Source organism: Rana temporaria, chromosome 4, assembly GCF_905171775.1.
Source record: "Rana temporaria chromosome 4, aRanTem1.1, whole genome shotgun sequence".
Classification (NCBI taxonomy): domain Eukaryota; kingdom Metazoa; phylum Chordata; class Amphibia; order Anura; family Ranidae; genus Rana; species Rana temporaria.
In genome coordinates, this window is record NC_053492.1 from 234,451,947 (window position 1) to 234,478,510 (window position 26,564).

A 26,564-nucleotide genomic window follows, 5' to 3' on the forward strand; every position below is an offset into this window, starting at 1 on the left:
CCTTGCGCACGTGTGTCCATCAGCTACTCTGCAGATGGGTCTGCCTGCCTGATAGTCAGGTAAGAAAGGACAACCATCTGTGTGTGGTAACATTATGGGGCAGATGTATATATTCCTGGAGTATGGGGACAGATGTGTGTATTAAAGCATGGGGGCAGATGCTGTAATGTAAACATCTGCCCCCATGCTGTAATGTACACATCTGCCCCCATGCTGTAATGTACACATCTGCCCCCATGCTGTAATGTACACATCTGCCCCCATGCTGTAATGTACACATCTGCCCCCATACTGCAAGAATATACACATCTGCCCCCATGCTGTAATGTACACATGGGGGCAGATGTGTATATTCTTGCAGTATGGGAGGCAGATGTGTATATTACAGCATGGGGGCAGATGTGTATATTACAGCATGGAGGCAGATGCTGTAATGTACACATCTGCCCCCATGCTGTAATGTACACATCTGCCCCATGCTGTAATGTACACATCTGCCCCCATGCTGTAATGTACACATCTGCCCCCATGCTGTAATGTACACATCTGCCCCCATGCTGTAATGTACACATCTGCCCCCATACTGCAAGAATATACACATCTGCCCCCATACTGCAAGAATATACACATCTGCCCCCATGCTGTAATGTAAACATCTGCCCCCATGCTGCAAGAATATACACATATGCCCCCATACTGCAAGAATATACACATATGCCCCCATGCTGTAATGTACACATATGCCCCCATGCTGTAATGTACACATGGGGGCAGATGTGTATATTCTTGCAGTATGGGGGCAGATGTGTATATTACAGCATGGGGTCAGATGTGTATATTACAGCATGGGGGCAGATGCTGTAATATACACATCTGCCCCCATACTGCCCCCACCACATTTACCAGTGGCTAATGCAGAGTTGCAATGCAAGGAGATCAGCTAAAAGTAGTTGTATCTGTATGTGCGTTAATTAATCGAAATTAGTCGATTAATCGATTAAAAAAACAAACGATTAATCGAACACAAAAATTTTAATCAGTCACAGCCCTAATATATATATATATATATATATATATATATATATATATATAAAATGGCATTGACCTCATCCTATAGGTATACCCGTTTATGGTCAATTACATACTTTTCCTATATCGTCTTTCAGGACAGCCACCTATGAGAGACCTCGGCTCCTCCTTTCTTGGGGAAAACTCTGCCTAGCCTAGATTTAAAAAGCATGCTTCCCTGCCTACTCCACGGTTTTGGTGTTTTTTTTTTCCACCAGGAGACTGCGAGGAACTGTGGCTAAAGGCAGCTAGGGAGGCTGAAGTCTGTATGTCCGGGAAGGAGATGGATGTCTCTGGGGATTAGCGGTGCGATGCCTTGGAGAGAGGTTACCTGGCAGCCATGCTGTTTTTCTGTTGCCACTTCAGCTCTCTGAAAGTTGTGTAGTGGGATGCTTCGGGGACCTGCTTTCAGGTTCTCAGTGGAAACTCGGCCGTAACGGAGCTCACAGCAGGGCCGTGTAGTGGGTGACGTCGCTTCCGGAGGCGGGTGTGCACCTCTCCTTGATCCATGGCTTCCGGTTCCAACCGCAGATGCTGAAAGTGGGCCAGGCATTGGCTGATGGGGAGCTGGAAAGGTCGCACAGGCAGCTGGAGGTTCCAGAGGCAAGACCATCCTTTTCACGTCGGGAGCGTATTGGAGGCAGGGGCCATCCTAGCGTGGCCGACATTAGCCATCATAAGGTAAGGAGGGCCAGGGGTTTGTGTCCCCTACCTGTCTGTCACCTGAAGCTCCACAGGTGGGGATCCCTCTTGGTGGCCAGAGGGGAGGAGGCACATGGGATCCGTGGGGTTGGTGGTTCTAAGTGATCCCTACGGGTTTGGCTGGTAGAGGGGAATAGAAAGTCCCAGGGCTTGGACTGCCTCACAGAAACAGGGGGCGGGTGGTAAAATCCCACAGCCCCAGACTGTGCCTCACCAGCGGTAGAAGGGTACTGTACCCTTTCCTGCGGGTCACCTCCTGTGGGGGGAAGGGGGACCAGAGGTTTCCATTGTTGGTTACATGCAAAGGCTATGTGATGTCGGCCCCATAAGCGCGGTCGCAATGGTGGCATACTTTGACCACCGACAGCATGGCTGCTATGTGTAGGGGAAAGAGGAAGCTGTAGCGTGCAAGGGGGAGGAGGTATTGTGCTCCAAGCTGGCCTACAGAAGCATCCAGCGGGGTCACTTCCGAGGCGTATGACGTCATCGGCAGGTGCTAGAGAGGTTAATACTCTCTCCATACAGTGCAAACGGGGATCCAGACTTGCCAGAGGAGCAGTTGGCTCAGTGTTGCATGCTCTGGGGGGGTGTGCTGGCTCCATGGGTTCATTATTCCACCAGTCCTAATCCTGATCAAATAGGATGAGATAGGATGCTTTACTACAAAGGAAGCAGTTGGCTTGGTGGCAAGTCCTCTTGGTGCTGCGAGTTTAAGCCATTCCTTAGTGCTCTGACTCTTCTGCTGAGGACCTGAGATGCTGTGTGTGTTTTAGGTACTGCACAGCACCTACACCTCCCTGGTGGTGGAACAGGGCAGTGGGCAATGTTTCAGGGGTGCTGGTGTTCAAAAACTGAAGACCCAGCAGAGGCTGTGGACCACCAAAGGGATGGGATGACTCCTCTGCGACACCTGCGCAGTTAGCAGGAGCAGGCCACAGCACTTAACGGGTAAACCTGAAGCGTTTGTTCTTCCATGCTCCACCCCACCGTAACCAGTAGGGACAGGGTAAAGGGGAAACCTTTTTTCCTGACGCATTCATGGCAGCACACACTGGGTTGTGACTCCGCCCCCACAACCTGACAGGATTGGTTAGCTATAAATTTGAAGGGGAGACGCCCCGCACCATTCTCTTTTTTTTATCCTCACCTGACAGATTGGACGAACAAGCAAGAAGCATGCCTCTTACCGCAGATCGCCCCAGCAGGTTCAGCCTCTCCTGTTTGGAAGTCCCTCCTGTACAGTCTCTAAATGAGCTTTATGGTGGGAACCCCGTTCTGGTGGTCTCAGGGGCTCTGGAATTATACTGGCATTTGTAGCAAGCTTTAAAGAAGCTTCAAATCTCGCAGTGGCCCCCACTTTCGCTCTGTCTTTCCTTCCAGTGCAGTGTGTGCTTCCACAAAGGTATTTGTATCATTACATTTGCCACCTAAGGTTAGTCCGTTTTGTAACTTTGCCTGCCTGTTGTTTTTTTCTCAGCTCTGCTGAGCCCTGTGGTTCCTCTGACACCCCATACTCTCGGGGTCACCGCCGCATACCCCTCAGCGCTCTGCGCATGCACGCAGCTCAGTGATGATGCCGCCGGTCTCGTCTGCCCTCTTCCAAATGGCGGCGCCGTTTAAAAAAAAAAAAAAAAAAAGGTAACAGTCCTATCGCTCTGTAGTTCTGGCTGCAGTCCTGCTGCTCTGCTCTTCTCAGAGTGAAGATTGCACCAGGTGTGTGCAGGCTCGTCCCAGTTCAGCCTGGGCCAATTGATTACACAAAAAAAAAAAAAAAAAAAAAAGAAATAGGAACAAATAGGATAGAAGATATAATACATTTATATATTAATTTATAACATATTATAGGAGAAAGTATATCCATAATTAAACAATTAATATAATTCAAAAAATAAAAAATAAAATAAGGATAGATTTATGTATATAAAATTATTATATTTAATAAATAGAAATGTTGGGGGGGGGGGGGGACATATTGTAATGTTTTCCCTTCTCTCTTTTTTCCCACCTTTCCGGGCTGTCTCCCTGCTATCCTCATGGGGGCCACTGCCCTCGCAGACCACCATCAGCTGACCAGGTATAGAGGCCGTCCAGAAGGTGGTAAGTAGAGAAGAGACAAAAAAGAGAGCTTGGCCACTGACGCTACAGTTTTGGTAGCCCTATCGGGTCAAAAGACGCAAGTTTGCGGCACAGAGGGAGATTCTAGCCATGCTTCCGGCAGAAGGCGCAAGAAGTCACTCAAGGTTACCCTCTTGCTTTCTTCAATCAAGGCATAGCCGCTCGCGTCACAGCCACTCTTGTCATAGTCGGTCCCACCGCAGACGATTACCTTCATCCCAGATGGAGCTACCTTACCCGCACCACAGCAAATGTTTGCCAAATATGCGGGGCGCCAGCCTTGCCAGGGGAATTGGCCTGCCGCTCGTGCTTCATTGAAGTAACCAAGGATTCGGAGGCCAGAGTATATACTGAGCTCCTAGGAGAATCGCACAGGGATCAATTGTGGGCGATCCTTCCCCAAGCACATCGCCCAGCACCCGGCCGTTACGCCAGGCTGCAAAAACCCTCTCTAAGAATGAGGAGTGTGAGCAGGCGTCGGACTGTCTCTTCTTTTAGTTGAACCATTTGTCCATTCAGTCGAGGAAGCGATCAGCTGGGAAGGGGTTATGGCAGAACCTCTGAAGGTTCAGAAATATTTCCTGGTGCTGAAAGGGGGGTCCTGAATCATTTCCCTTCATCAAAGAGCTGGAAAACCTCATAAAGGATGAGTGGGGGAGATCGCATAAGCGGCCCAGTATGAGCAACAAGTTTGCAGATTGTACCCCTTGTGGGAGTCTAGGATCAATTCTTTGATCAATGCAACTACGGTCGATTCATCTTTAATGCGACTCGCTAGAGACGTTTCTCTACTGATTGAAGATGCAGTTACCAACCGGGACGTTCTTGATCGTGAAATCAATATAGAACTGAAGAAAGCCTGCTCCACGACAGGAGACGCTAGTAGGCCGGCTATCACCACGGCGGCAGTAGCTAAAACTATCGCTGCATGGGCGGCTAATGTTGAGAATTCCATTCTAGAAGGAGCCGACCAGGGGAAGATATTCTCCTCCCTGCAGGGAAATTAAGTTGGCTTACGGCTCCTGAGGGGGCGACTTCATGACTGGGAAGAGCCTTATGGCTGAGACCCTGGATAGCGGAGGCAGCATCAAAATCAACTGGTGCAAAACTCCATATGGCGGCTCAAGTGTATTTGGCACAAAGATGGACTTGGCCATCTCCAAGGTTACCGGGGGAAAATCCGGGCTGATTCCCTCCGATAGGAGACCAGAGCCCCAGAAGGGCCCCGCTTAAAGACGCGATCTTCCTGTCAAGTACCGGGATGCTAGATCCTACCGTCCCGGCAGGGAATTTAGGAGGGACTGGAAGACTCGACCCTCCTTCATGTATTTACAGTAAGCCAAGGCTATCACAGCCGGGGAACAGCATAAGTCCTTTTTGAGGGTCCGTCTGCCCACCCAGCTCAGGTGGGCACCAGACTCAAGAGATTCGCTCGGATATGGGCAACTCGTATAACAGATTCATGGACACTATCCTCTATCAAGACCTGTCACAATTGTAAATTCATGGGCACATTGCCAGGGAACACATTCCAGCCTACCAAGTACCTCCGCACCAGAAAGGGAGGGGGTTTTATTCCCCTTTATTTCTGGTACAAAAAAAAAAAAAACGGGATCTACGTCCAGTCCTGGACCTAAAGAGGTTCAACAGATGATCAAAATAGAGGCCCTCAGGCCCCGTACACACGGCCGAGGAACTCGACGTGCTTGGCACGTCGAGTTCCTCGTCGAGTTCTGGGGTGGAGCCGCCGAGGAGCTCGGCGGGACGCCTTCTCCCATAGAACAACGAGAAAGTGGAGAACATGTTCTCTGTTTTCTCGTCGAGCTCCTCGGCGGCTCCATCGAGCCAGAACTGTACAGACGACGGAGTTTCTCGGCAGAATCCGGGTTTTGACCGAGTTTCTCGGTGAATTCTGCCGAGAAACTCTGTCGTGTGTACGGGGCCTCAGATTGGAAAAGCCTTCAGTCCATTTTGTTGACAGTGGACGTATGAGACTGTATGAGACTGAATGCTATCTCCTAGATTTTTCGGACGTTTACCTTCACGTCCCGATCATCCCGCCTTCCAGAGGTCCCTTCGGTTCTTAATCTATCAATCTCATTTCCAATTTTGGTGCCCCCTATTTGGCATTGCCTCAGCACCCAGAGCATTCAGAAAGTCAAGGTGTTCCTAGGGGCAGAATAATATACCAGGTTGTACCGGGTGCAACTCCCTCAAGAGAGGCTGAAGCCCTTACTCCAGAAGGTACAGAATCTGCTATCATCCAGACGTCTACTGTCAGAGCCTGCCTCAGTACCCGGGGGTCCATGTCAGCATCCATACCTTTGATACAGTGGCCCCTGTGACACATGCAAGTCTTACAGAACTCCTTTCTCAGACAGTGGAATGGAACGTCAATACTCCAAACCATTCACATCCCGAACTGGGTAAAGCAATTAGTATGGTGGTGGACACACCCGTAACACCTCAGGGAGTCCATTCCAATAGTTCCCCCAAGTCCAGAAGTAGTAACATCGGACGCCAGCCAGGGGGGATGGGGTCCACACTATCTAGACCAAGTAGCCCAAGGACAGTGGCACTTTCGGGCTCAGGGCATAGTGTCAAATATTTTAGAGCTCAGAGCAGCCTTTCAGGCTCTCCTGGCCGTTGCGCCTCTTCTAGAGGGGAAGAGTGTCCTGATCAGGATGCACAACAAGTAGCGGTGTCATGTATCCAGATACAGGGGGGCATCAGGAGTCGCACGCTTCAAGAGGAAGTTTGCCCATATTGGAAAGGGCACAAGTGCACCTGTTAGATCTATGGGCAGTATACGTCCCGGCAACACAGAATTCGTTGGCCAACTACCTAAGCCGAGAGACACTTTCAAACAACGAATGGTCCCTGAACCAACAGGTATTCTCCATTCTTACGAAAACTTGTGGAATACCAGAAGTCGACCTAGCGGCCACGCCAAAGAACTCCAAGTGTCAGAGGTTCCTGTCCAGAGCCCACTTTCCATCAGCCGAAGGGACGAACTGCCTAGTTCTTCCATGGAGCTTCGAGCTGGGGTACATTTTTCTTCCAACTTCTCGGATTACAAGATTCCTGTCCCGACTTCGGAGGTCCTCAGCCACGGTTATTGTACTAATACCGTTCCGACCGAGGAGGCCATGGTTACGACCCTGCTACAACTAGGTACGCGGCCTCCAATACATCTTCCAGTAACCTGGGATCTCATACATCAGAGGCAATTCTTCCATCCAGCCCAGAGAAGCTGCATTTGCCAGCTTGGAAGTTGAGAGGGCTAGGTTAGGGGAACTAGGATACTCTCAGGAGGTAATATCAACCTTATTACAAGCTTTAAGGAGCTCCACTGATGTCACCTATACTAGGATCTGGGAGAGGTTTGTGTCGTCGCAGCAAAGAGATTGGAATCCCATCTCGAATTCTTGAATTTCTTCAGTCCGGGCTTAACAAGGGCCTGGGCCCGGGTACCCTGAAGGTGCAAGTATCCGCCCTTTCAGCCATGACGGGTACTAGATGGGCTCTTCATCATCCGGTCACTCTGTTCCTCAGGGCCTGCGTAAGATCAGACCACCTAGGAGGCCAGCCTTTCCAACAGGGGATCTCTGTGTAGTACTCGAGGCCCTGTCCAATCCACCCTTTTCTCCATTCAACTTAGTCTCACCGTGGAACCTAGCTCTGAAGATGGCTTCCTGTATTGCTATCACCTCAGCTAGGAGGACGTCGGAGATACAAGCACTTATGGCTACGGAACCCCTATTTAGTGTTCTCCCCTGACAGAGTGGTTCTGAAGCCCTCAGACCATTTTTATCCAAGGGTAACTTCCTCCCTTCATTATAACCAGGACATCATCCTTCCGTCTTTTACTAATGAGAGGGGCGAGTCCCATGCCTAGGATGTCAAACCTACCATCTCCAGTTACTTCACAGCTACATCTCAATAAGACGGATTCTGTCTTAATTATCCCACACGGGAGCAGACGAGGTCAGCCAGCTACCTCCCGTACCATTACCTCTTGGTTGTTAGGGCTATCGCGGAGACCTATTCCATCCAGCAACTTACGACTCCTAAAGAGCATTAGGGCTCATTCGACAGGGGCAGTGGCCACTTCTTGGGCAGCATATTGCGGGATTTCACCGGAAACCATAGGCAGAGCAGCAACTTGGTCTTCCCAACACATCTTCATTTCTCACTACAGAGTGGATTCTGCTCTCCTGGCTACCGTCGACTTTGGCAGATCTGTTCTTAGAGCCAATTCCTCAGCGCTATAGAGAATAAATATTACTGTTTTCTTGCACCCTCCCGACTGGCGAGTTATTTCCCAGTGTGTGCTGCCATGAATGCGTCAGGAAAACGGAAAATTGTATACTCACCTTTCCGTAATTTTCCTTTCCTGACGCATCTTCATGGCAGCACACAGATGCCCGCCCTGCTGTTTTATGATGATATATACAGAGAATGGTGTGGGGCGTCTCCCCTTCAAATTTATAGCTAACCAATCCTGTCAGGTTGTGGGGGCGGAGTCACAACCCAGTGTGTGCTGCCATGAAGATGCGTCAGGAAAGGAAAATTACGGAAAGGTGAGTATACAATTTTCCGTTTTCCCCCCTTCTGCACAAGGTGTGTGTCTGTCTGGCTGAAATTGCACTGTGTGGTAAAATACGAGGCTGGCTGCCAAAAGGCAACGATGTTGAGGCAGTCATGGCTTCCAACCAGTGTAGCCATGGGAGTATTCCTGGAGACATAGGATCTTATCCTCATGTCTGCTCCTTCTGACCTTTGACAAGTCACTTTATGCAGTGGCAGCGGTTAACTCTTCAGCTCTGGGGTGACTGATTCGATGGGGCTGAGAGTCAGTTTCCTGAGAGGTCTCCTGGATACTGGCGAGGCTATCCAGGGGGAGTAGGCCTGGGTGGCTGACAATTCTGCCTGGCAGCACTGGGGTGGTTGGTTCAGATCCCCCAACATTCCAGTACTTGCATCAAGTTTGGAGTTCTCCATGTGTTTGTGTGGGGTATCTTGCATGCCCCAAACACATGCTGCCCTTTGATATACCTGGCACATTGACTGGGTGGTGTGCTCTCATGACCAGAAGGGTCAGTTTAGAGTCTACACTATAGGCACTGCAGTGAAAACTTTTCCTGTGTAGGACCAGCAAACCATCTCACCTAAAATCTTCAGGCAAGGGTCTTCAGGTTCTCCTGGTTGACCCACAAACGGTGAAGAAAGGGCTCACATTGTAGGTGTTGCACCAAAGCTGTGCCTTAAACACTGAGGTCATGAGTTTGAATCCCTTCACAAGTATTTTTTGAGGTTACAGGGTTGCCGGCCAAATGGTCCCAATATAGGAAACTAAACAGGATCTCTGGTGACCAGGGCCAGATATCAGGGGGGTGGCCCGCTGGATGGTATTACAGAGTTAAAGGCCTTCAGGTGACAGACCCTAGTAAGATGCGCAGGTTTCTAGAACACTTGTTAAGACGTGGGAGACGGCCTGGATGGTGAATCCAGTAGGCCTCATTGCAAAATTTCTTTGGAGGAGGTGGTTGCAGGAGGACAAGAGAAACACTTTTGCTCCACGACCAAGGACAGAGCAGTGGGTCTGATGGAAGCTGGAGAAGAGTAGGGTCCAGCTTCTTGGAAGGCTTCGGTTTAGTACCCTCTGCTCCCACCAGACGACTTTCTTTTTTTTTTTTCCCACAGATCCAGACTGACCCGCCTAGTCGTGGTCGACGGAGGGTTTTTGTTGGATTCCATGCTAAAGAGAATGAACTCTCTTCTGAAAGGGACCTGTGATTCTTTTCATCATAGGAAAATTAACTACTCCCTTTTTTTTTTTTTTTTTTTTTTTTTTTTTTTTTTTTTACTGATGTCGCACATCTTGGAATATTATCTGACACAATTGCAGACACACATTAATGCACAGTCAGTAAGAGATCGAACAGCCCCCCAAGTGGTGGATGACGAACAGCATGTCCAAGACTGTACACTATCCCTCCCACAGGGGACATGTATTTTTATTTATTTTTTGTCCAGGGCCAGAGGCGATTCTTGCATCGCATAGCAGACAGGAAAGCCCTTCCTGTGAAATACAAGGGTGACATGGGTAGGAATGCTGGCCTATGGCCACAGCACCCTGAATGCACCCAATCTTGTCTGATCACAGAAGTTAAGACTAAACTCAGTGAAGACATCCTCTTGCAGTTGCGGGCACTTCCATCTGGACCGTCTGTAGGGCGGTTAACCCTGGGTACTCAAATTTTCTCTGGGAACTCTGGTTTCCCCCCATAAAACTTCCTCCTTGGGTCTAAACCAGTATAGGGTTGGTGCTCTGTGCTGGCGTTTCCCTAATTGCTTTGCCATCTCACCCACCCGCAGTCTTACCGGTGGGCAGAGAACACTACGGTTGTTATTGTATCACACAGGCTTAAAGGAAAACCGGTTCTCTGTCCTGAGGGCTCTGCGAACCTGGTGGTCTGGCTACTTATAGGGATCCCTCATGATTATATCTTGTGCTCCACTTATCTGAAATTTGGTGGTGTTACGGCAGCTGGCCCAGTTTTAGGTCTACAGTCTCCTGAGTAGGACCAAACTTCTTGCAGATCCTCGTAGGACTTTCCTTTTGAACTTTGGTTCAAGTGTCAATAAGGGGTTCCCCCCCCTTTTTTTTTATTTTTTTTTTTTTTTTTTTGGCAGGGACTAAAGTAGGGTTAAATTCTCTAGTAGTACCTTGGCAAGATGACATTGTTAGCCAATCGAACAAGCCTATATGTAGGGAGATCTCGGAGAAGCTGATGCTACTCTGCGCCAGATCTGTGCAGAGGCAACGTGATTCAGCACTCCCACCTTTTACCTGACACTAGAGGCTGATCTTGTTGTCCGCAAAGGGATCAGGCTCTTTGGACACAGTCCTGTAAGCCATAGTCCCACCTTAAGGGGTAAGTGCTTGCTTATCCTCTCATAGGTGGCTGTCCTAAAAAGACGATATGGGAAAATGAGTTACTTACTGGTAACGTCTTTTCCAGAAGGACAGCACAGTGTACCCACCCTGGTTGGTTTACTTTTGGGTTCCTGACTCGGGAACCATCCAAAAAGTAATTTATGGTGTATGTGTTGTGTGTCTGGCCAGAGTTGCTCTTGAAGAACGAAGGGTGGCGTTTCCTAAGAAGGGATGAGCCCGTATGTGGAAAAGATGTTACCAGTAAGTAACTCTAATTTGTATGATTTACAACAAAGGTTATGTTTTAGGTAGCCTTTTGGTGCGTAGGGAAGCACACCCTCATCTAGTTCTAGTCTATGACCCCTTTTTAAACTGAGGCAGTTTTCATGTGTTTTAGCTCTAGAAATTGCACCTTAAAACTGCCTCCCATTAATTTCAGTGTGACTCTTAACACTGGGGCTGTGCGCTTGCGGGACATTAGGCAAAGTCCTGCAAGCAGCATCTTTGGGGTGGGTTGGGAGCGCTGTTTTTAAGCTCTCCCAAAACACCTGCCTATTAAAATGAATGGACAGCGCTTCCAAAGTGCTGCAACAATGGCTTTTTTTTTTTTAACCCCTTCTTTGGGGTTAAAACGCCCAGCAAGTGGCTGAGAAGGGCCGCTTAAAAAGCGTTCTAGCACCAACGCTTCCCTAGTTTGAAAAGGGGTCTTGGTGTACGTAGTGTTGAAGACTCGCTTGTTTATCAGACTCTGGTCTAGCTCAAATGCAATATACTTGTATGTTTTTGACTTGCATTTAGGTTGCTAAAAGTGATGACCGTGCTGCTCCAATCATAAGTAATCGTCTGGAGAAGATTGCACTAAAATCAGCACTCCTGAGTTTAGTCCTTTTCGGTTTACTTTACTAGCAGCCTTTTGATTATGGCTTCTGATTTTGACCGCCGACTGATAATTATAGTTGTTGGAAGCTACTTGAGTGCTGCAGGGATGGTTCTGAAGTGACCCTTTTAATGTACTTTTTATTTTTTTCCCCCACCCAAGGCAACTCGTTGATTCTATGCATGTACCTGTCCTACCACCTTTGTCTAAATCCAGATGTGTAGAAGAGGACCTACAGTCTTCCAAAAACCAGGTTAGAAGCTATGCATGCTGCATGTGACATTGTCAGTCTTTGCTAGCTTTTATTGTCATGTTATGATATCTAATAATTACATCTCGGTATTGATTGGTTCCCTGCCATGAGACCCTTTATACATTTTCAGACTAATATTTTTATCACTGGAAATCCTGTTTTTTTTTTTTTTAATCAAAATTTTTTATTAGTTTTTCAACATTTCCATTTAACAATATATTACATTATATCACACCCTTGTACAATAAACATCCTTATCTGTATCCCATACCCCCCCGGGGGAAATAAAGAGAGAAAAAAAAAAAGAGAAAAATAAAAAGGGGAGAAAAATTATCCCCCCCCCACCCTCACTTATTCCCTGTGGCTCTCTCCCCCCCCCCCCTCCAAACACCAAACAGAAAATAAAATAAATAAATAAAAATAGTGATCCCTTAGATATGAGGCTTCTAAAAAGCCATTCTATAGCTTATCGCTCATTATTCCTTGTTACCCCCTCCCCTAAAAACACTTTTACCAAGTGTTTGAAATCTGAGGCCTCTGTCATGCCATAAAGCCACTAATGACTTAACCCCCCCCCCCCGCTTTTTTATCTCACCCTTTCTCCCTTCCCTATTCCACACACCAACCCCGAAAGAAAATAAGTAAATGTATATAATAAGAGAAAATGTAATACTGCGTTTACTAACTATGTAAACAGAGAATAAATAAGCTGCAACAAAAATTGTGATATACACACAATATACAGACAAAAAGGAAAAAATTAGTTGCGCTAAACCATAAGTGAGTATAAATTATTAAAGTGAATAATAAAAAATAAAAAATAAATTGATATAAATGGTGTCCATAAGGTCCAATGGACAAAAATTGTAGTGAAAGTTCACATCAAGTGAGTGAATTGACAGCGTGACTAGCAAACATAAATCCTCCACCGGTGAAATGGATAAATATATGATTATGCGCTTACCAGAAGGGCAAGCAAACAAGGCTTGCAGCTGGAACCCCCAGCTAGGGTCTTTATCAGGAACTGCCACTGATAGTCTGGATGGTATTCCTCCAATTGTGTGGATAGGTTTAAAATCCAAGGTACATAAAAGAAATGTATATCATATGGTGATGTACCGCAAATGAATCGAGTTATAGTAGCACACCAAAGAAAAGCCACCACCGATAGGTATCACCAAATAAGGGGGACTCTTACCAGACTTATAAAAACAGAACGCTTGTGGCCAAACCCAGCCAGGGCCTTTAAAAAGATTGCCTCCAATTCACCAGCCAGAGCAACAGGAACTCTTACAAGCAGCCACAGCGATGTATATCACCAAAAGAAAATGAGATCCACATAGTGATGTACCGTAGATGATAAAAATTTAATAAAGCGATTTGCACTTACATAAAAACAGTCAGTATCAGCATAAAAAATTTGAGCCGGCCGGCTACTACGAACGCCCGTCCTTCGGGACCTAGACGCAGCACGTCAAAGGAGGAGACGCTTTGACGCAATCCCACCCTCCGTGCCCACCCTCTCTTAAACCTGTGCAGGTGGGGGTTAGGAGCAGTGCCGCACGGGATTTCATATTGAGAGCTAAAAATAAATAAATAAATACGAAGGAAAAAAGACAAACAAGTTATTCTCCACCCCCCCCCCCCCCCCACAGGCTATCCACTTACGTTTTCCTACAGCTCCTTAAATTATTCAATCTCTAGCGAGCATTTTTCCCATTCTGACCATATTACTCTAAACTTTTCATTTCTATCTTTAACCCTGGAAATCCATCTTTCTGCCTCCATAATTAAATTCACTTCTCACTTCCATTCAAGAATAGTTGGCCTTTTATCCTGTTTCCATAATCTAGGTATTAATAATTTTGCCGCATTTAATAAATGAGGCGTAATACTCTCCTTATATGATCCCATGGACCTCGCTGACCCGTGGAATAGGAAGTTTAAAGGTGTCAGTTCTATTTCCTCGGGAGATAGCCTTCCAACCCAAGGGGCAATCTCTTGCCAATATCCTCTGATCTTTGGGCATGACCACCACAGGTGGAGTAGGGTACCCTCTTGTCCACATCCCCTCCAACACCTATTGTCCGCAAGCCTATACATCTGTGCCAATCTTACTGGGGTTCTATACCACCTAGATAGAAATTTATAGGACATCTCTTAAATCTGTGAGCTTACAGATGTATAGTGTGTGTGGAGTCGATAAGTTTTTTAATTTGTTGCGTGGTAAACCTGTGATTAAGCTCCTGCCCAGTCTCTAATATATAGTAAGGTGTTGTTTTTCTCCGTGTCCCTAGGATTAATCTATACATTTGAGACAGTAAGTGTTTGGCCCTCCCAATCTTTACACATCTGGTTTCAAATATAGTAAGCGAATTAAGAGGCCTTATCCTGGTCTTCCATTTTTGAAAGAAGCACCCTAATTGATGATACCTCCACTCCACCATTGCGGCTGTTCCCAAGCTCTGTCTCAATTCAGGTAAGGGGGTCAGGGTTCCACATGGGGCAAATTTGCCGCATTTGGTATCCCTCCCCCAGGCCTTCATTGATCCTACTTCCTCGCCTGGGGGGAACCACAGGAATCCCTCTAGGGGAGCCAAGGGGGATATCCCAGGGGCATAATCTTCTGATTGATTTATTTTATCCCATATCCTTAGTGTATTAGTTAATGGTGACATCCATTTTGAGAGCCCTCTTTCTGTCTTCGGTATCCAAGGAGCTCCTGCTAGGTTCCTTCCTGCCATTGTTTGCTCTAATTTTACCCATGTTTTAGTTGATTGATCGTGATTCCAATTTAGTATACGTAATAGTGCCATTGCCCTATAATATGATGTTACATCTGGCAGCCCCACTCCGCCCTCTGACTTTTCTCTACACAAAATTTCATAGGCTAATCTGGGGCGTTTATCGTTCCATACAAAAGCCTTCCGTATGCCCTTAAAAAAACTCTGTGGGAGGTGAATTGGCACTGTATGTAAGACATAAATTATTTTAGGTAGTATGTTCATTTTTATTGCGTTCACCCTTCCAAACCAAGTTAAAGGGTCACTAAAGGAATTTTTTTTTTTAGCTGAAATGATTGTTTACAGGGCATAGAGACATAATAGTTAACTGATTCCTTTTAAAAATGATTAAAAAATAGATAAAAAACAATCATATAATGTGCCTGCAGTGTAGTTTCGTTTTTGTTGTTGTTTCCTGGTTCTCTGATGTACAGAGAGCCACTAGAGGGCAGTCAGCCAATAGAGAGCAGTGATACTTTGTCTAAAACTCCTCAGCACCTATCCAGTTTAGTTTTACACACAATAATCACATTAGTGACCACCGTGAGAAATCTCCCAGCACTGTGGTTATCAGGAAACAGGCAACCAGGAAGTGTCCAGAACAGAGAGGATTTACAGCAACATTAAAAGCAAAAACGAACCATGAGCACATGAAACCAGGACTGCAGTAAGGTAAAGGAAGCTATTTAGCTAAAAAAAAAAATTCCTTTAGTGACCCTTTAAAAACTGCCCCTTCCATTTCTGAAGATCCTCTTACCCCTTCCATTAAGGTACCATAATTCAGGTCGTATAAAAGTTTAGGATCAGGCGTTGTATGCGTCCCTAAGTACACTAGTGATTTTTTATTCCATATGAAGCGATATGCTTCTTGTAGAGTGTTCGCCATACTTAAAGATACATGGCTAGGAAATAATATAGACTTCTCAAAATTAATTTTAAAATTGGATAGGGCCCCAAACCTAGATACTTCTTCCATCAAGGCAGGTAATGAAGTCTGTGGTGTGGATAGATAGAACAGGTCATCGGCATATGCCGAGACCTTATGTTCATCCGGCCCAATACACGTTCCCTGTATTCCGTTATTTCTTCTTATTTTGCAGAGAAAGGGTTCCAATATCATTGCAAATAATAAGGGAGACAAGGGACACCCTTGTCTCGTACCATTGTATATTTGGAAATAGTCTGACAAAGTGCCATTCACCTTTACTCTTGCTCTCGGGGACTCGTACAACGCCAGCACCCAACCCATCACACGCTCTCCCACTTTCATCCACCTCAGAACCTCAGTCATAAACATCCATCTAACCCTGTCGAAAGCTTTTTCGGCATCCATAGATAATATTATTCTGGGGGCTTTGTCCGGACCGTGTTGCATCCAATGGAGGACATTTAATGCTCTTATGGTGTTGTCTCTAGCTTCACGGCCCTTCATAAAGCCTGTTTGATCAGGGTGAACTAGCTTCACTAAATGATCCTGTAGTCTAAGTGCCACAATTTTTGATAATAACTTCGTATCAGAATTTAACAGAGAAATTGGTCTATAATTAGCACAGGAAATCCTGTTTTAATCCTAAAATATATGAAAGGAAACTGATTACAACATCATATCAAACCTGTAACATTTAGGATTCATTCTTGCAAAAATGTCATGCTGTTGTGTACAAGGTGAAATGTTTGCATGCTGTGTGTTTTTTTTTTTTTTTTTTTTTTTTTTTAGGTGTATTGACGACACAGAAAACGCGCGAGAACAGATCATCTTATACCACATGCTAAAGAAAGCAACACAACATTTTTGACTTTTCCCCCCCTAATGCTTTAAATAGACTTAAAGCGGTACTTCATTGGTCCTCCCAGGTGGCTCCACCCTCCTCCAGACTGACACTATTAAGGTGCATGCACAGATGTGCCTATGGGCTCTGCCCAGCCTTTTGTTTCTGGCAGAACCTGTTGGCATATCTGCACGGGTGATTTTTTTTTTTTTTTTATTCCCCTCCATGCATATGCAAAGAAGCTTTTAGACTTCCCTGTCTGCAGTCTTTGTGCGTGGAACACCGCACATTCACAGATTGCTGGGGAAACGGGCAAGAAATGTGGAAGTGATGCTTTTGTAGCGCAAACAAATTGTAAGGGGGAGGTGGGGAGGAGGCAGGATGACACAAAATGACCTTTAGGGTGAAGGTCTACTTTAAAGCGGCCCTGTCGGAAAATGTATCGCTACAAAAGAAAATACTTTATCACGATCCTAAGTGATCTCGCTGACAAACCCTTGGTGGAATGGAAGCTGAGCAGTGCAAGACGCAGCGCCCTGTGTTTTAGGGCTTCTGAAGTTAGAGTTGATTATGGCTGAAATTACACAATGTCATTATTTTTGAGACTCTAATTTGCTTTGCTGTATTCTTCCCTTTTTTAAATAGTCAGACTGTTTACTAGACCTTAAGTTTTAGTTGGCTTGGCTGCAGGGTCTCGAATGCAGTTTTATTGAAATGTTGTTTTTTTTTTTTTTTTTTTTTTCTCCTAGTCAATCAACATTGGAAGTCTGGCAATTCAACAGCAGCTCAATGAGGACAGTGTAGAGATGAAGACGGTTTCATCAGTAATCATTAGAACAGACCGCAGCATCACTGTCAGAGATAAAGGTATATCTTCACATCTTGCATACATGAGCATTAAAACTGTTGTGTTAAATTTTGAGGAGCCCTTTTGTTATAAGGAGCTTGAACATAGTCTAGTACTTTGGAAACCGTGAACCAATTTCCTGCTCGTTGTTTGAATGCCCAATATGTATTTCTCTGACTGCATTTTTTTTTTTTATATATATATATATATATATATATATATATATATATGCAGTCCATTGGCTTTGTGCCCTCTGTGTAATGCAGAAAATTCAGTTTGGTCACTGAATATACCAATAATACCAGGGCTGAACTTGTTTATATAAGGCAAAGTAAACCTGTTTCAGTGTATGTGGCCTGACCGATTTTTCTAGTCTTTACTAATGCCCTGTACACACGATCTGACCTTTCTGTCCGACCAAATTCACATCGGAAATCTGACGGAATTCCATCGGAGGAAAAGAGAACATGTTCTCTTTGTAATCTCCGATGCAATTTATCGGAATTTCCAATGAAAAAAAAAGTCCATCGGAAATTCCAAGTGTGTGTGTGTGTGTGTGTGTGTGTGTCATAAGTCCCTGACCTGCTACCTGGTTGGCAGATCGGGAGTTCTGTCTTCTTGTGCATCACCTTTTTTCTTTTCTTCAGGTCAATGACTGACTGTTGTTTTTTTGTCACTTTTTACACAGAGGTAAAATCTGCATTTTTAATACATATTTTTTTTTTTGCTAGTTTACTTGGAACGCCTAAATGTTTGTTCTTCTAAAAGCGGAGGCCCTGAGGGATAACATGGTGGCGCATGTATATAGAGAGTGTTTATTTTTTTATATATATAATATATACCGTATTTATCGGCGTATAACGTGCACCCCATTTTTTAAGAGGGAATTTTCTGGAAAAACACTTTTTTAATTAAAAAAAAAAAAAAAAAAGCTTTGAAGCAATCTAAGGGTCTCAGGGAAGGAGGGGGACGAGAGCCTGCCGGAATCACGCCGTCATCGCCTGTCTGGCACACATACCTCACATGGGAAGGAGGGGGACGGGCGCCCGCCGGAATCACGCCGTCATCGCCTGTCTCGCATACCTCGGAGGGGGACGAGCGCCCGCTGGAAAAATCACCGAGCCGTCATCTCACTCGGCTGTCACGTCACACAAGCACAGTCCCGCCTCCGCCATCGGCATTGGACCATCTCCTGCGGAGGCGGGACTGTGTGTGACGTGAGAGCCGAGAGGAGATGACAGCTCAGTGATTTCCGGCGGGCGCTCGTCCCCCTCCGAGGTATGCTATCAGCGTATAACGCGCACCCACGATTTCCCCCTGATTTTATGGGGAAGAAAGTGCGCGTTTTACGCCGAATAAATACGGTATTTATATTATTTACACACTATTTGCACAAGACACTTTTTTTTTATTGGCACCAAAAGTGATTGGTCGGCTGTAGAGCTGCCTGCAGGATTAAATTTACTGGACAGCCAATCACTGTCCAGTAAAATTACCAAGATTATGGCTGCAGTTGCAGTTGCAGTCATGAGTATGGTTTAACCACTTGCTGACAGGCCATATACATTTACCGGCCACTTTTTATTTAGGTACACCTTGCTAGTACCCTTTTGCCTTCAGAACTGCCTTTAATTATTTGTAGCATAGATTCAACAAGTGTTGGAAATATTCCTTAGAGATTTTGGTCCATATTGACATGATGGCATCACGCTGTTGATTTGTCGGCTGCAAATCCATGATGCGAATCTCCCGTTCCACCACATCCCAAAGGTGCTCTATTGGATTGGGATCTGGTGACTGCGGAGGCCATTGGAGTACAGTGAACCCATTGTCATGTTCAAGAAACCAAAAGGGAGAACACCGGAAGTGCCACCTAAGTGCAGTATTAAAACAAGGCTTTAATGGCAATGTACTCGTACACGCTTACAAGAAGTAAGATAATTGGAGACTCATCTGTGTAGTTAGTCCCTGGGAGGGTCCTTGTGTCGAAATCAGGTCCCTGTGCATGGCTGTGTGGTTTTTGGTAGGTCAGCAGCGTGTCCTGTGGCCACCAGGATGGAGACTGGAGCCAGCGTAAAACGCATGGAAGTGACGCTGTGGGAACACAGAAGGAAAAGGGCATCCAGGCTACGCACTCGGAGCATCAGCTCCTTCCTTCTATTGGCCTGGAGTGTGAGTAACCCAGCAGTGCTATTGGAACATATAATAACCCTGCACCTATCACCCCCCCCCCCTCCCCCTGTGCACAACTTCTAATAAGACCAGTACCACCTAATTGGTCTCTACTTAATATTCCACCCACTACTACTAATCTGAGGGTCAGATATTAACTGGCACAGTTTAAAGCAGTTTTAAACCCAAAACCACAAATGTCATATATTGCAGTTTACCTATAATTTAGATGGTGGCCTGGCCAGTAACGCACCTCCCTGTATTGGAGCAGCAACATTGCCAGTCTGGGGAAGGGGAATGATAATGTATCTAAAATTTTGCTAGTTCGTCTAACAAATTGAAGCCAAACTCCAGCTAACACTTTATAAGCAGCAAACTGTGTGTGTGTGTGTGTGTGTGTGTGTGTGTTTTTTTTTTTTTTTTTTTTCTTTTTTGGGGATAAAGGTTTTGCATAAAAGCTGACCCTTGCAAGCACCCAGTCAATGTTGGAGGGCTTGTGTCAACCCTGTAACTTATTTAAAAGAGCTTGTTCTTTTGAAAAACACTTACTAGCTCAATCACCAGATGAAAATAAAAGCTTGAAGGAAAACTAATGCAGACATCACATCTAAGAACTGGCAAGATTCAATATGTTTTGCTTTTAAAATGCTTGATTTGGCTGATAACTAATAAATTGGGCTTTAAGGGCACACGGTACAACTATTATGAAAAAAATAGAAAAATTTATTGGTATAGAAATATCATAAAAGCAGTTATAAACATAAAATCACAAAGGAAATTAAATGAATAACTAGTTCCACAACAGGTTGTCACAATGGTTATAAAATTCCAACATAAAAGAGCTTAATTATAAAGCATAATCATGAACTTGGCTGTGTAATGTGTAACCATTGTGACAACCTGTTGTGGAACTAGTTATTCATTTAATTTCCTTTGTGATTTTATGTTTATAACTGCTTTTATGATATTTCTATACCAATAAATGTTTCTAGTTTTTTCATAATGGTTGTACCGTGTGCCTTTAAAGCCCAATTTCTTTAGTTTTCAGCCAAATCTAATATCGGTGCATCCGCAGTATCACCCTGCGATTGACGCACGTTAAATCTATCTAGGCCTTTCTCTTCTTTTAAAATGCTTGGCTTTAATATTTAAGTGTTTTTCACCAACATTTCAAATTATTGGCTAAGACTGGATCCAAATGTGAAGAGCTATACAAAGACTCATTGGTTTACTCAAGGAATAGTGAACTAAAATGTATTCCATCATGCCCAATGTACACCTGCTAAATTTTATCAAATGGGTCTATGCTCATTGACTGTATGATTTGGAGAATATGGTGAAACTGTTGCTATTTTCCATGGTTCCAAGTACCACTTTATTTACTCACCTGTGGGACTCCAACAATTCCCATCCTAAAAAACACAACACATCTACCCATACACTTGTTACCCTGGATCCAGGACTCTGACCTAAACCTACATATGCTATTGGGTTTTGAATATTGCCATTATGACTTATTACTTGCCTTGGAATATGTACAGTCACCCTGGTGCAATGAGAAGTGAGACTGTTTTATATGTTGCACATGCTATGCTGACAAAAATCAATAACTTATTAAAACCCAGATTAAACAGAGCTCTCCTTTCCGAGCAGTGCTATGTGTAACAGGATGTCCCTGCCTGCTGAAGGTCAGACAAGCTGTATAAATTCTGTACTTTAAACTGAGGTAGAGAAGAGACAGTTGTAAATAAATCAGTACAACTTTTGTAGGAGGATTTGTTAAATCTCTATCACTTTAAAGTGGTTGTAAAGGGTGTTTTTTATTTTTATTGAAATAATAAACATGTTATACTTGCCTTCTCTGTGCAATGGTATTGCACAGAGCAGTCGAGAATCTCCTCTTCTGGGGTCCCCCACCTGCGTGCTTAGTTTCTATTCTCTTTTATGATTTGATTGACAACGGCATGAGTCCATGGATCCCACTGCTGTCAAAGCTTGTGAGACCAACACCACTACATACAAGCACAGTGCTGGATCTACTTGAGACTAAAGGTAAAGTCTGAGTGTTGGATGCTTTGTTACAAGCATCTAAACTTTGATTTTGCATTGGTCTGTTGTTGGCACAAGGCCGTAGCTGTTGCCATACCCAACGAGCATTTGTCTAACCTTCGCCTCTTCAGAATTACACTGGCTACTCGAGATTCCACAATAGGCCAGAACATTTTTTTTATTTTGAGGAATCCAGACTGCATGAATTGTCGATCTTTATGCAGCTTTGTGTCCCCTAGATCAGTGGTCATCAACCCCGTCCTCAGGGCCCACTAACAGGCCAGGTTTGCAAGATAACTAAAACACATCACAGGTGATATCATTTGCTGCTCAGTGATTGCAGTATTCTAGTCTGCATCTCCCCAAGGTAATTCATAAAACCTGGCCTGTTAGTGGGCCCTGAGGACAGGGTTGATGACCACTGCCCTAGATGACTGTGCACCTGTATTCAAATTCACAAGAGAAACTTTTTTGGGTGCAAGAGCAGTGTTTTTGTTTTTTAAGTCCTTGTGCGAAGGGCCAAAACATGTACTGTACCTTTCTGCTTGTGGGCTGATTTTTTTAATGCACAGACCTCATAATCCATCTTACACTTTTTTTTATTTTATAGATATGGATGAGACAGATTCTACTACAGCACCATACAACCCACAGTGTAATAAAAAACAAGAACCAGTGCCCCAAAGTGACTGCAAAATGGACGCAAAGCAGCTTGAGCCTCCAAAACCCAACAATTCTGACATGGAATGGAAGTGGAAAATTCGTGAGATACCAAGTGATATTTTTCAAGATGTGAGTAGTACTGTACAGAAATCTTTAGTCAAGTACACATTAAACGGCTGATATATGCAGATATCCTGAAAAAACTGGATGGTAAAATGTCCACAAATGTATAGATTAGTTGAAGTCCTAAAACATAGTCAGTACATACGGCACTGACTGTTAAATTGAAACATAAATATCTATTAAGCCTTAAGATCTGGTCCCTTCATTGTTTGTGTGAACAGGGTGGATTTGATTTAAAGCGCTAGTAAATGGTACATTTTAGATCCTAATTTTTAAAGAGCAACCGTCATCTGATCCGCTGTTGACTCATCGATTTAGTTCCATTCATTTTAATAGGACAGCTATGTCATGTGACAGTGACACTAGATGAGGGCTGTGGTGGCAGCAGGTAAGTGGATGCCTGCTAACAGGCACTGCCATAATGGAGAGACTTTATCTGCTCACTCAGCTGTCCAAAAGACAATATCCAGGCAGTCTGCTAAGTTTAGATCAAAGGGATAAACTTCTGTGTGAAGAAAAATTCGGGGCAGTCTGCCAAGTTTTTAACAACATGAAAGATTGTAACTAACTTCCTTCTTGGTTCAAACTTTTGTGTGTAAATGCAGGAAGTTTACCACTTAAAGTCCAAATCTTTCTGAAACTTGTTTCTTAAGTTTAAATCAATATTTTTTGCTAGAGAATTACATGGAACCCCCAAACATTATATATTTTAGCAGAGACCCTGGGGAATATAATGGCAATTGCTGCAATATTTTATGTCACACTGTATTTGCCCAGTGGTCTTTCAAATGCAATTTTTTTGGATAAAAATGTCACTTCAATGAATAAAAAAAACACGAAACAGTAAGGTTAGCCCAATTTTTTGAGGTTTTAATGTGAGATGATGTTGTGACGTGAGAATCTTGATCTATTTTCTAAGCAAACAAATCGCGATTCTCATTGCATGTTTGCTTGCAGAGCTTGGATTCATTGAATGAGTTTACCAACATTTTTTACAGCATATACAGCCTCATGCTACATAACCAAGTTTCATTTCATACTGATGAAACTAAATGTATCTTGGGGAAAACATATTTAGATTTTTACTCCAAAAGCATTATTTTTTTTTGATAAGAAAATCAATCCAATTTAACTTGTGATTTTTTTTTTTTTTTTATCCACCGCGTGTGTGTGTGCGCGTGTACATTTCCATACCCAATTGCCTAAGCAGAGCCCACTCTACATCTGTTTGGGAGGGAAGAACCCTGGGGGGTTCTTATGCTTAAAAATGCTGTAGCCATTTTGTTGGTGACCTGAAGGAAACAAGATTATTGCATAGTGTATAAAAGCATTTAGAGCAGTTGTATGTCAGTTTGTAGATTAGATACACATTATTTGATTGGGAGGCTGAAATCCGTGTAATTGTCTGTAGTGTTTGAAAATTTCACACAAGTGGCTTTAAACCTGTGTGCAGCCCCACTGCAAGGGATGATTTTGAAGTTGCCTGGAGTTGAACTGTGGGATGTCGCTATACTTTGACGTGCCCTTCAACTCTCAGTACCTGCAGCTGCAGAGTCTTTTGCAACTGCTCTGTCTGGACCTTCTCTCCTCTTAATCACGGAACGCTTTTTAAATCGTGTGAACCCATTCAGTGTACAAAGGCACCTGTGAATGGACAGAGGAGGGAGCTGGGGGAAGGTGGACAGTTGCACAGCAGCCGCATCTCTCCTGTCAGAGCGCTGGGAGTGTAGCTATAGCATGGTGCTTGGTAAACTGTCAGTTGTAAATGGGTAAGTCCATGTGGTGGCATATACCTCTTTGGACTTAACCAATTGCAAATTTTAAAAAGTAATTCCTGGCCTCCTTCTTTAACCACCTCCCGCCGGCCAGACGACTTTCTACGGCCGCAATGTGGATGTTAATTGCCGGGAGGCCGTCTATATACGTCCTCCAGCCACTGGGGGGTGCGCGCTCGCCCGCCACGTCACTCAGGTGCCGATGCGCGTGCCTGGCGGCCGTGATGTCCGCCAGGCACCCGTGGTCGGCAGTCAGACAGGGACATGGATCTCTGTGTGTAAACGCAGATCCATGTCCTGTCAGGGAGAGGAGACCGATGCTGTGTCCCTTGTATATAGGGATAACCATCGGTCACCTCCCCCAGTCACTCCCCTCCCCCCACAGTTACGAAACACTATGCAGGGCACACATTAACCCCTTCCTCGCCCCCTAGTGTTAACCCCTTCCCTGTCAATCACATTTATACAGTAATCGGTGCATATTTATATTGTTCGCTGTATATAAATGTGAATGGTCCCAAAAATGTGTCAAAAGTGTCCGCCGTAATATCAGTCCTGACAAAAATCACAGATCGCCGCCATTACTAGTAAAAAATAAAATAATAAAAGTCATAATTCTATCCCCTACTTTGTAGGCGCTATAACTTTTGCGCAAACCAATCACTATACGCTTATTGCGATTTTTTTTTTTTTTTTTTTTTTTTTTAATATTTATTATAGCGACAAGTAAAAAAAAAATCATTTTATTTTCAAAATTGTCGCTCTATTTTTGTTTATATTGCAAAAAATAAAAACCGTAGAGGTAAACAAATACCACCAAAAGAAAGCTCTATTTGTGGGGGGGAAAAAAGGATGTCTGTTTTGTTTGGGAGCCACATCGCACGATTGCGCAATTGTCATTCAAAGCGTGACAGTGCTGAAAACTGAAATTTTCGCCTGGGCAGGAAGAGGGTATATGTGCCCAGTAAGCAAGCGGTTAAGGCATCTGTCACATTGATAAGGTTAAACCTGCATTTTGTATGCATTTAGAGGATGTTTTCTACATGCATGGAATTTTGTTTTTATTACGATACCATTCACAATGTGAATTTACCTGTGTTGGGTGGCATGTAAATGAATTTAAACACGCCCAAATGTGAATAAACATGCTTTTAAAGCGAAAACCTCTAACTCAGGAAAGTGATCTGGGAAGCATAATCTGCAAATCTATACTTCCCAGGTGGCTTCTCCTGTGCTTAGAAAAGCTAAACCCAGGACTGCTAGTGTGCGTGAGGCCTAAAGTCTGAAATTGCATTTCCTTACCAGTTTTGGTGAATCATTACTGGCCGTTCATTTAAAAGTTTTGCGCCCATGTGTTAATTTGAGCAATTTTTTTTCTGTTTTAGGGCAAGCGAAAGAGTATGGACCCCAGTGTTTTTCCAGCTGCCAGAAGGGTATTACCACCAGTGGCAGTATCTAAATGTGAACCTGTTTTAACCTGCAGGACACCTGCCAAACCACAGGAGGATTATATGAACTGGTAATTTCCAATAAAGAAGACTCTCTAAATTGAAAATGTTATGTATATGCCCCTACTTGTTAACATGAATGTTTTTACATTTTTATCAATATTTGGAACATGTAAGTTGCACATTGCTAAACATTAGGCTGCATGCACACAGGATGTTTTGGAAATGCTCCCTAGAAGCCTTTCCTCCTGGCAGCAATGATTTGGCAGAAAAAAGTCTGGACGCTTGTAAAAGTGTCTATAGCAAGAGAATGGGCGTTCATTTTGTTGGCCAGAGTAATTGATTCTGCCCATGGAAATGAATTAATGCTCAAGTGCATTTAGATGCGTTTAGTGTCAAGCATTTTTTCTGCCCAGAAGCCCCTTCCACTGTGCTGCTAAAAGCATATGGGAGTTTGGAGGCAGGAAAAAACACCCGACGCCTCCTAGAAGCAGCTGCAAAAACATCCAGTGTTAGATGGGGCTTGGCAAAATTGCAATTTATTATTTTATCATTATATAATTGTGTTTAAGGCCCAGATTTTCATTTTTATATATTTTGCTACTGGTTGAACTCAGTAGGCATGATTCATGGTGCTCTTGTGATCCTTGTTTCAGTTCCTACAGGGGACAATATTGGAATGACATTTTTCTTTCCAATGTTTGTCTGGACTTCCTCATTGTGCTCTGGCTTTCTACCACAATCCAAAAACATAATCTCTAGCTGACTGTGATCTAAGGAGCTTATTTGTATTGGAGAGTGAATATCACTATCCACTGTTCGGTATACTCTGCAGGATTATGCACAGCAAGACTGATATTTTAGGCCCATTCGTAAAATGCAGGCTGTGTGTTTTTTTTTTTTCCATCCGTATAGCAGCCCTCAAATTTCTGCTCGCATTATGCCGGTGGGGAGGGCAGTTTTAGTCATCTAACACC

The 26,564-nt window shown here is 44.3% G+C and overlaps 1 protein-coding gene across 2 annotated transcripts in view; it reads left to right on the forward strand.

The window, feature by feature from the left end:
- The window catches only part of TTK (TTK protein kinase), a 75,165-nt gene that overhangs the window by 18,873 nt on the left and 29,728 nt on the right, over positions 1-26,564 (forward strand). For both annotated transcript variants that reach the window (XM_040350005.1, XM_040350006.1), the window contains exons 9-12: positions 11,868-11,958; positions 17,260-17,377; positions 22,189-22,370; positions 25,525-25,658. In XM_040350005.1, coding sequence (XP_040205939.1) covers positions 11,868-11,958; positions 17,260-17,377; positions 22,189-22,370; positions 25,525-25,658 — 525 coding nt within the window. The remainder of the gene's footprint in view (positions 1-11,867; positions 11,959-17,259; positions 17,378-22,188; positions 22,371-25,524; positions 25,659-26,564) is intronic.